Source organism: Rosa rugosa, chromosome 6 (assembly GCF_958449725.1).
Source record: "Rosa rugosa chromosome 6, drRosRugo1.1, whole genome shotgun sequence".
NCBI lineage: Eukaryota > Viridiplantae > Streptophyta > Magnoliopsida > Rosales > Rosaceae > Rosa > Rosa rugosa.
In genome coordinates, this window is record NC_084825.1 from 51,369,135 (window position 1) to 51,380,893 (window position 11,759).

The 11,759-nt window shown below is 36.5% G+C and overlaps 1 protein-coding gene and 1 pseudogene across 2 annotated transcripts; one reads left to right on the forward strand and one right to left on the reverse strand.

The window, feature by feature from the left end:
• The first annotated feature begins 157 nt into the window (after positions 1–157).
• Positions 158–3,524, forward strand: LOC133714853 (uncharacterized; annotated as a pseudogene).
• A 32-nt stretch (positions 3,525–3,556) lies between these two features.
• LOC133714854 (actin-depolymerizing factor 7) lies at positions 3,557–7,007 on the reverse strand. 2 transcript variants are annotated; one of them, XM_062141116.1, is made up of 7 exons: positions 6,629–7,007; positions 6,312–6,453; positions 5,481–5,572; positions 5,254–5,356; positions 5,025–5,131; positions 3,950–4,221; positions 3,557–3,851 (listed from the first exon to the last, which is right to left on the reverse strand). In XM_062141116.1, exons 1-7 carry the CDS (start codon positions 6,935–6,937, stop codon positions 3,701–3,703), a joined length of 1,176 nt encoding a protein of 391 aa, XP_061997100.1. In that variant the 5' UTR covers positions 6,938–7,007; the 3' UTR covers positions 3,557–3,700. The 2 variants fall into 2 exon arrangements, with proteins under 2 accessions (XP_061997100.1, XP_061997099.1); XM_062141115.1 differs by lacking the exons at positions 5,025–5,131; positions 5,254–5,356; positions 5,481–5,572; positions 6,312–6,453; positions 6,629–7,007 and adding an exon at positions 4,413–4,548.
• Between the last annotated feature and the right edge of the window lie 4,752 nt (positions 7,008–11,759).

The window sequence follows — 11,759 nt, forward strand, 5'->3', positions numbered from 1 at the left end:
AATTAATAAACAAAACAGAGCAGCCAGATTGTTGAGAGAAATAAACTAGGCAAGCATGAGAAGCCACATTCACATTGTCACAAGATTCAACATTTCAAAAAGTCTTCTTGTAAAATTGAATAATACCAACCTTTGCCTAATAATTTGTATAATGTCAATTACAACTATTGTCCACTTCTCTCTCTCTTCTTTCACTTCTCTCTCCCTCTCTCTCTCTCTCTCTCTCTTGGTTCCTTCTTGTTCCTTTTGGATCTAACCTTTCTCCAAAATTTCCAACCTTTCTATCTTTGTTTTCTACCTTATGGTCATTTTCTAAATAAGCAAAGTCTCTCTTCTTGATCTAGATTCATATCTGAAAGAAAGATACCATCTTTATTATTATAAACAGCAAAGGTTGAAACTTCATGATCTCCAAATAGATTGTAGCCTGAGCCAGCCAAAACTGAAGCAAACCTACTTCAGGAAACAACCATCTCCGGGTACCCAGTTCTTGAAATCCATGGAATCTGGTCTCAGAATGTCAGAGAAATACTAGAAAGGGCAAAGAGTGAGTTGAAATGAATGCTGCAGAGGCATGAGAGACAGCAGAAGGTGGAAGCTTTATAGTCATTTGTCAGAGTCCTTCTTGTTCCTGCCCCCATTTATGAAGTCTCCTGCGAGATCTTCCTCGGCCGCCTTGGTCTTCCTCCTCCTCTTCTTCGTCGGAGCGTTTGTCTGCACGCGCCTCCTCAACTCCACTGTAAGATCCCACCACTCTCCAATACTACTGCTGCTGTTTTCCAGTGATCATTTTTTTTTAATCGTTTTTTAATTTCCAGTGATGAAAATCTAGAAAATGGTAAACGACATCTGTCATAACAGTATGTTCGTCGTCGTAGGCACGTTGCAATATGATTGTTAGAAACTTTGGGAGCCTAACATGTGCTTCGAGTGTCGGCTAAAGTGTTGTCGTTTTAATGGGACATGTGTCTAAGACTCCGCAACCCTAGCATTGTAGTATTAATGCTCCTCAATTCAATACCACGCCCATACTCATTATGTTTTTCATGCTTAGCCTGTGTCCTTGAAATACTAGTAATACTAGTTACCCTAAGTAGAAATGATGACCAATTTATTAGAATATCGTATCGGTAAATACTGAGTATTACAAATGCGCAAAAATTGTGGTAACTGAACTATGGGTAAATTTTTAGAAGGAAAGATGTATCCTCTAACTTACGTGGCGAACCTTAACAGAAGTTGACTTGCTTTAAAAGCTTTGGGATACTAGAAAAACTCTGTTAGCTTTCGATTTCTTTAGGTCAGTGACATTAACTAGAGCGATATCGATGAAATGCACTTGTTGAAATTAGAAACTATTTACTCTATTAATTTATTGGTGTACTATGGAGAACACATTTTTACCTTTTTTAGTTAGTTGGTAACGAATTTGGCTAGATCTCTGTCTAATACTATTGGACCATTATTGAAATGTACTTTTGTGCTTTGTGTAGCAGACACAGACTCAAGTCGGTACCTCGGCCCAAGATTCAATACTAACGACCAGAGCATCCCAATTATACCCTCAGCGTACCCCTGTGCTTCCCGAAAAGCCCCCAGAGATACTCGAAATCCCACTCAACTGCACTGCGTTCGACCTCACCCGAACCTGCCCCTCAAGCTACCCCACCACCACCTCTTCCCCGGACCAAGTTCCTGACCGTCCGTCCCCACCCACGTGTCCTGACCACTTCCGTTGGATACACGAGGACCTGAGGCCATGGGCCCACACGGGGATCACAAGGGACACGTTGCAGAAGTCTAGGCGGACGGCCAGTTTTAAGCTGGTGATTGTAAACGGCAAGGCGTATTTGGAGACATACGTCAAGTCGTTTCAGAGCAGAGACACTTTTACGCTGTGGGGGATCCTACAGTTGCTGCGTAGGTACCCAGGGAAAGTGCCTGATTTGGAGCTCATGTTTGACTGCGTTGACTGGCCGGTGATTCTGTCAAGGTTCTATAGCGGGCCCAATTCTTCTGCCCCGCCACCATTGTTTCGTTACTGTGGGGATGACCGCTCACTCGATATAGTCTTCCCTGATTGGTCCTTTTGGGGATGGTAAGAATTCTCGACGTTTTAATGATACGAATTGATACTCTAATGTTAATGTTATTAGATTTACAGTGATGGTTGTGTGACGATATGAGAAGTTGTACGAACATTTTGGTGGTAATCCTAATGACTTGCCTTGATGTTTGTCCAGGCCTGAAATTAATATAGCTCCATGGGGGAACTTGTTGAAGCAGCTAGAGGAAGGTAACAAGAGGAGCAGATGGGTAGACAGACAACCTTATGCTTACTGGAAAGGGAATCCGGCTGTAGCGGCAACAAGGCAAGACCTCCTCAAATGTAATGTTTCCGAGGAACAGGATTGGAATGCTCGCGTTTATGCTCAGGCAAGTGTCAAGACATTCCTGTTTTAACTGTTGTATGTTGTGGCTCTCATCTGCATTGGCAATAATGTAGTTGAAAATAATGCGAATCTGACAATATTACTTGAAATCCGACTGCAGGATTGGTCTCGAGAAGTAAAGGATGGGAAAGCAATCGGATTTGGCAAGCCAATGCGTTCATAGGTACATAAATCCCACAATACATTTTAGTGTTCATTTGCTATGTTTCAGAGATAGAGTAACTTAGTTTGTTCCATGCACATATACTAATTGTAGGTATAAGATCTATATAGAAGGGTCTGCTTGGTCTGTGAGTAACAAGTACATTCTTGCTTGTGATTCCGTTACCTTGATAGTAAAGCCCCGATACTATGACTTCTTCACGAGAGGTTTGATGCCAGTGCACCACTACTGGCCCATCAAGGATAATGACAAGTGCAGGTCTATTAAGTATGCTGTAGATTGGGGAAACAACCACAAGCAAAAGGCAAGTGTTGTCTTTGAGGCTTTTCTGAATAGTGAACTAACTTAACATTCCTGAATATTCATTCTCTCATATTGCATTGGTTTTCTTTTTCTCATATTGCATTACTTTTCATGGATTCTTCAGGCACAAGCCATTGGAAAGGCAGCAAGTAACCTAATTCAAGAGGATTTGAAGATGGACTATGTGTATGACTACATGTTTCATCTTTTAAGCGAATACGCAAAGCTCTTGCAATTCAAGCCGACCATACCTCCGAAAGCTATCGAACTCTGCTCAGAGGCAATGGCGTGCCAAGCACAAGGACTAGAGAAGCAATTTATGATGGAATCCATGGTGAAGGGTCCTGCAATCACTAGCCCATGTACCATGCCTCCACCATATGACCCTCCTTCTCTATTTTCAGTACTCAGGAGACAATCAAATTCAATTAAACAGGTCGAAAAATGGGAGAAGAGTTACTGGGAAAATCAACATAAGCCATCATAGAAAGGGTTATATACTTTTAGACATCTATGTATATACATATGAGTCATTCTGAGTTGTAATGAGCAGAAATAATTTCCACTAGATAAATGCATCGCATTCTGTTTTGTGCTTTTGAGAATGAAGTTTCAAATTGGTAAACCATTCATAGTATTACATTAAGCTACATCATTGATATATATATATATATGCAACCACACAAACAAATAGGGAAGATGGGAATTAAGGAGGAGAAGGAAAAAAAATCAGTGCTGAGAAATTTTAATGTTAAGGAAATCAAGGTTGATGAGTAGCTGCTTAAAGAGCTCGGGATTTTATAATGTCAAAGCTCAATTCACTTGGATCAGTTGCTTGCAACTCAACTTGAATGCCGTCCAATTCTCTCTTGAATCTATCTTTGGAGCTAGCATACACCATCTTCATTCTCACCTTTGATGTATCAGGTGACCTATTATTTTCGAAAATGAGATCAATCAAAGCTTCATGCACATGCAGGATTTATTATCAATCCAAACAAGAAGTAAAATTGACCAACTTATAAGTTACCATGCAATGAAGAAAATCTTGCTTTTCTGGCAGTTCTCAATAGTGGTGAAATCAAGATCAAACACAGCATAGCGGCACTCCTCCGCAGGCAGCGAGGCTGTGAAATCATCGTAAGTTTCGTCTGGCTCTCCAAGTTTCTCTACCACCACTTCTTGCTTATCAATCTTGAATATAATGAAACGATGGTTTCTCTTGGCTTTTAGCTCCAAGAACTTCTGCTTGCACTCCTCATTCACGGCTAGGCCGGACACTGCAAAGCCAGGCGAGGCGGCCTAGGCACCCCAACATTTGGTATAAGCAACAAGAGAACAAAACCAAGAAAAATTTCCACGCATAGAACCAGAAAAAGATATGTTTTTGCTCAAAAGTGTTACATGCTTCTTTACAAATTTCATTCATACCATTTTCATTCATTTGTATATAATCTTCATTATGAACTGAGAGAAAGAAAGTTCAGACGTACCATTTTGTTGTCGGAAAGAGACCGGAAGTGTTGTGTGAAATGAAGAAGAAAGAGAAAGATGGAGAGTATAGCAGAGGAGAGATCCTTATTTTTGGGGAGGCGAGAGGGATGAGAAAAATGCGGGAAAGGAGAGAAATTTTAGGAGAAACAAGGGTTGAGAATTCTCTAAGCTTTTACGGCTGATCATGTCCACAACTAATCATATCAGCTGTGATCGAAATTAAAGGGATAAGAGAATACACAAATAAAAATATAGAGAAAACGAGTGCAATGATCTAATCATTAAGAAGAAAGGAGCTAGTCATTTCCTTTAGGCAAGACAAGGCAACACAAAAAATACATCATGATAAATGTCACCGAAAGTGAACATTACATTAAGAATCTTCTTAGGACTGGCAGCATTAAAAACAGCATTACATTAGAACTAAGAGAAGATCTAAGCTCTGGCATATATTTTCCACTACGGCAAAATTGTTGGTGTCATTAGGAAGACGGGAGAGATTCACATGAATTTGAACATTATCCGGCAAAATTTACTATTTTGGGACCCTGTTTCTTCTTTGAGTTTACGTTACTTTCTTGTGGAAGAGAAGCAGCACCAACTACATTGGCAGACTCGTCTACTGTTTTGGCAACAGTCTTCTCACCTATGAAACTGAAATCATCCTCAAGATCATCTCCACTCGCAAATTTGGTAACCTTTCCTCTTGGTTCATTCCCTGAAAATAACAAGAAAACAAGGAGAACCAAACTTAGAAGAATGCCAGCTTACTTAACTGATAAGAGCACCTTTTACAAACTAATTGAAATAAATGAGTGCTGCACAATATCAAAAACTTACATTTGGGATTAGAATTGCCAGAACCTATTGAATTCCTGCTGTCTTTGTTAGGACAGTCTCGTGCCAAATGTGTTACACCGCCACATATTTTACAAGAACCACCCTAAGAAACAAAATAGCACAAACATGAATCAATAACCTCTCCTAAGAACTTAATTCCCTGTTAAGATTAATAATATAGTATCAATGACATGGTAAAGTGAAGATAACATATGCAAGTCATTTACCTTTGGATAAATCCCATGAGAGTTTTTAGGACAGTCCTTGCTCAGGTGACCAGTCTCGTTACAGACGAAGCACTTGGCAAATTTAGTTCCTCCTGCATCATCAGATGAACAAATATGAATAACATAACAATGACATGAACATAATTGCAAGCTTCATCGCCAGATTGACACAAGTCCATGTGTGATCAAATCACCCTCAGGTTAGCTCAATTTCAATTCATTAGTTCAGAGCTAATATAACAAGCATCAAATATAGTTAATGATCGCACATGACATATACAAGTAACAGCTCAAAACATATACTTAAGCACTTGAAAATCACCAAACAAATTCCTCGTTTTGACTATCTGAGTCATGAGTACTTCCAGTAGAATTAAGAACACAGACTCAGTGATTGAGGGTGAAGCAGAGGGAAAAAAAATCTTCTAACCTATGTGATTTCAGTAGCTTGTAGTTGTAGATAACAGTTTTTATTTCTAAACCTCCTAGATAGTAAATACTCAAGTTCACGTTTCTTCAAGAAGCTCCATTCAAACCCCAAAGTTCACTTCATCATATATATAGAATAATTAATCACTATTAAACCCAATTCCGCCTGAGGATTACTCCATTCAGAAAACGATATGATTTCAGTTGGATAATTTAGCCTTTGCATTGTGCATCTAAACATCAAATGCACGCTGTCATGTTGATCTAAAATCAGTTCATCAGAGATGTGCAATATATATCACTAAACAAGCACACTAAATCCTAGCCCCTTAATATATCCTGCAAACATCACTTAAGAATCAAACCAACTCAACTGTAATCTAAAATACAGCAGTAACTTACCATCTTGAAGAGGTAAGGGGCATCTAGAAAGCGAATGCCCGGTTTCCCCACAATTATAACATAACTTCGCCTCCGTATCATTCTCATTCTTCTTTTGGCAATTCTTCAGACTATGCCCGCGTTGTCGACAGAACAAGCATATCTGCATAGCATCATATAAACACAAACCCATCAACATAATTTTCTCTCATTTACATTACTAAATGCTATACACACATTCATAATCCATATTTCCATCTACCCGTAACCAATTTCTGCATAAACCCAGATAGAGAAAACTGAAACTAAACCAGAACTGGGTACAAGAATCACAGCACCTTGTGCCTATCCCACTCAGCTTTCTCAGGGCAAAGCTTGGCAATATGGTCAGTGCCTTTACAAATGAAGCAGCTATCACCGGGCTTCATACCAGGGACTCTAAGTGGGTGTTTACTCCGAGACTTCTTGGCTGCTCTATCCGGGTCATTGGGTGCTCCAGATTCTGATCTCTTGCGCTTGAAGCTGGGCTTCTTTACCTTCTTCTTCTTGCTTGGGTCTTTTGGGGGAGTTGGCTCTGGGGTTTTAACCAGTTCTGGGTGCTCTGCTCTGAATCTCTTGCGTGCCTCTCTCTGTCTTTTGTTCGCCATGTTTAGTCTGCGAAAGGAGGAGAAAAGAGTTTGAGAGGGTTTTGGGGGTGCTTTGAGGGTTCAAGGAGATGGGAGATCAGCTGCGGGGAGGAGCACTATAGTTAACTTAGGTGTCTTAGTAAATGGGCCTGCATTTGGAGTTCAACCCAATATTAAGCTGAAAATCAGTTATTGTGTTGTGTTCTTGCTCATACTGTCTTTTTTTTTTTTTTCAATTTTTGATGTAAAAGAGAGAAAAATTGATGGAGTCGAACCTTGGTAATCATGAAAATCATATTGCTTGAAATATCTTTTCTTTACATATACTAATTATAAAATCTTAAAGGTGTATGACTATTAGAGTTTATAGTAATCAATAAGAACATGTTAAAGTTTGAGAGTGTATGACTTGCATAGTCAATTCGGAGATTGTCTAGTTATGGAAAAGTAAAATATGTTGTATATATTACATATTACCTTGCTTGTAGTTATAGAAACAAAAATAAGCAAAAAAATAGTGTTAACATCTTTATCTGTTCTTATTCAATGCAGAACAAAAATTGATGGAGAGGCAAGGACTTCAAAATCAAATCATTTTACTCTCCCAATTGAGCTACATTCTCAATTTAAAAATCATATATATATATATATAACCAATCCAGAGCGGAGCTCCGCTTTGAAAATAACGTGTGAAGTTCGAGTTTTGGGTCACTTTTCTGTCGCATATCCACATCTCGACCGTTCAGTTTTTAGGTACTAGTGTATAGATCGTCTCTGCAAATTTTCAGCTAAAATGATGATCGTTAAGGTATCTAACTCGCTTAAACCAATTGACGGACTGAATCTGTCAACCTGAACCGTACTAGCTTTAAGGCAATTATCAATGCCTTAACGATCATCATTTTAGCTGAAAATTTGTAGAGACGATCTATACACTAGTACCTAAAAAACTGAATGGTCGAGATGTGGATATGCGACAGAAAAATGACCAAAAACTCGAACTTCACACGTTAATTTTCAAAGCGGAGCTCCGCTCTGGATTGGATCTGTATATATATATATATATATATATCAAATGAGTTTTTCTTTATTCCAAAATCAAATCATTTTTTTCCTTTACATATATTAAATCTTAGGAGAGCAACTCATATTACTTTGCCAATTGAGCTACATCCCCAATTTGAAATATTAATATATTTTTCTATACATATAATAAGTTTTAGAGTTCTTGACTGCTTGGCTTGCATAGTCAATTGAAGATTTGCATGGTTACAAGAAAGTAAAATGGGATGCATAGTCATATCCTATTGCTTTACCAATTGAGCTACATCTCCAATTTAGTTATTGACGAGATCTTAATGATTGAAAAATTCTTTTTTTTTTTTTTTTTTTTTTTTTTTTTTTAAAGGTTGAAAAATTCTTTAGAAACACAAGAAAATAATAATAAGAAAAAAAAATTCCTTTAAAATAATAATAATAATTAATGGAGACACAAGGAGTCGAACCCTGATAAATAAGAAAGCATATCCCATTGCTCTACCAATTGAGCTACATCCCCAACTTGAAATATTAATACATTTTTCTGTACATATAATAAGTTTTAGAGTTCTTGACCGCTGGACTTGCATAGTCAATTGAAGATTTGAATGGTTACAACAAAGTAAAATGTGATGCATAGTCATATCCTCCTGCTTTACCAATTGAGCTACATCTCCGATTTAGTTATTAACGAGATCTTAACGATTGACAACTTCTTTCGAAACACAAGAAAAAAATAATAATTCCTTTAAAAAAAAATAACAATAATTAATGGAGACGCAAGGAGTCGAACCCTGATAAATAAGAAAGCGTATCCCATTGCTCTACCAATTGAGCTACATCCCCAACTTGAAATATTAATATATATTTTCCGTACATATAATAAGTATTAAAGTTCTTGACTACTTGACTTGCATAGTCAATTGAAGATTTGCATGGTTACAAGAAAGTAAAATGTGATGCATAGTCATATCCTATTGCTTTACCAATTGAGCTACATCTCTGATTTGGTTATTAGTGAGATCTTAACGATTGACAAATTCTTTAGAAACACAAGAAAAAAATAATAATTCCTTTCAAAATAATAATAATAATAATTAATGGAGACGCAAAGAGTTGAACCCTGAAAAATAAGAAAGTGTATCCCATCGCTCTACCAATTGAGTTACATTCCCAACTTAAAATATTAATTTATTTTTTCTGTAAATATAATAAGTTTTAGAGTTCTTGACTGCTTGACTTGCATAGTCAATTGAAGATTTGCATGATTACAAGAAAGTAAAATGTGATGCGTAGTCATATCCTATTGCTTTACCAATTGAGCTACATCTCCAATTTGGTTATTAACGATATCTTAATGATTGACAAATTCTTTAGAAACACAAGGAAAAAAATAAAAATTTCTTCAAGAAAAAAAAATTAATGGAGACGCAAGGAGTCGAACCTTGATAAATAAGAAAGCGTATCCCATTGCTCTACCAATTGAGCTACATCCCCAACTTGGAATATTAATATATATTTTTTGTACATATAATAAGTTTTAGTGCTCTTGACTACTTGACTTGCATAGTCAATTGAAGATTTGAATGGTTACAAGAAAGTAAAATGTGATGCATAGTCATATCCTATTGCTTTACCAATTGAGCTACATCTCCGATTTGGTTATTAACGAGATCTTAACGGTTGACAAATTCTTTAGAAACACTAGAAAAAATAAAAATTGCTTTAAAAAAAATAAAATAATGGAGAAGCAAGGAGTTGAACCCTGATAAATAAGAAAGCGTATCCCATTGCTCTACCAATTGAGGTACATCCCAGACTTGAAATATTAATATATATTTTCTGTACATATAATAAGTATTAGAGTTCTTGACTGCTTGAGACTTGTATAGTCAATTGAAGATTTGCATGGTTACAAGAAAGTAAATTGTGATGCATAGTCATATCCTATTGCTTTACCAATTGAGCTACATCTTCGATTTGGTTACTAACGAGATCTTAACGATTGACAAATTCTTTAGAAACACAAGAAAAAATAACAATTCCTTTCAAAAAAGTAATTAATGGAGACGCAAGGAGTCGAACCCTGATAAATAAGAAAGCGTATCCTATTGCTCTACCAATTGAGCTACATCCCCAACTTGAAACTTTTTACACTTTTAATCACAATTTATATCTCAATGATGTACGATTAGTTTATAGTGATAAAAATAAGAAAAGAGATAAAGGAGTAAAAAAAAAAATTTATTTCGTAACTATAATAAATGATCAACTATCAAAGGTGTACGCTTGTTAGAATTTATAGTGGTAGCAACCAATAAGAACATCATCTTGGAGTTCTCGGGTCTATGACTTATATCATCAAATTTCATCTTACGGTTTCGTTTACTAATTTTTCTTTGCTATGATATGAAAATGTCATATGGCCAAAAGTATATTTCCCTCACCTCATCTGACACCTCCCTCCCCACCAGAAAAAGATCGAATACCCAATGGCACTTCTCCGAAATCAAATTGCTTGCAATGCCAGCAACCCAAAAGCGTAAGCTTCTGGCACTCTTTGGAAATGTCAAAGCTTTTCTTCACTCTGGCCAATGAGGCCTAAAATTTTAACGAGTAAACTATTCTGGATTCCTGGAATGGGAGTGCAATCATACTTTTGTAATGGTCAATCTCGAAGTTTACCAGTAAGTGTTAGCTTTGGGAGCAAGGCTTGAGTGATGGCTACACTTGCTCTCAATCGAGATGATGATTACATTGCTTCTTTCTGCTTTTGTTAGTCTTCTAGGGCATGGGTCCTCTTCAATAATCTCAGTGCTAGATTGAGTGACAAGTACGGTTGGCATGTCATGTTTCGTGTTTGTTTAGCTTCCAACTGAGAATTGGTAGGCCATGAGGTACTGCAAATTTGATATGTGACAACTAATCTTCCACTCTATCCATGAATACACTATACAGTAAGTCTGAAAGATTCGTGAATTATTCTTCACAAGATGAGATATTGGTTGTGCTGTCCTAATAAGTTTACGTGTTTATCATTTAAAAAAAAAAAAAAAAAAAACTCTTAGCTCACCTCACCTTTATATATGCCAGTGAGAATCGAACTCATAACCTTCCAACATTATGACTTACCAACATGTCACAACTGACCGACACGTGTTTACCATTTTCATCACACATAGACACATAGTATTACTAAAGTAATCAGTCGAACACTTTCTCTTAATTTGTTTTACACGCTTATCATCTCCATAGAACATGATGTTATTCATGTATTTCGGATATTTTAACAAACATATACTTTTTACGTAATTAGACAAAAGAGATAGATAATTGAACCCTTCAATATTGTAACATAAACTATCGAATAAATATGAAATAAAAAACCCCATCATTAGAGGAAATGACGCAATAATTTTAATAAGAGTAAAATTCAAACCGACATAACCAAAATACCTGATGATTATTTAACCAACTATTGTTCTCAAACTTCTTGGCCTACATGATTATTTTTGTTAACACATTATAAAATTTATTAGAACAAAACTATTATTGCATATTAACTTTGGAGTGTCTCAATAGACCAAACAATTCATCAAGATCCCCTAATCGTCCAATTTTTGATATTCTTTTCACTAGACCTCCAATAATGGTTTCAAGATGTACATGTCTTTATAATTATACAATCAAGGTACATGTCTTTATAATTATACAATCAAGCACTTGCTACATAATGTTGTTTGAAACTGATTTTTCTGAAATTAAATATTTCTTATAAAAAATAAAAAATAAAAAGCAAATATAA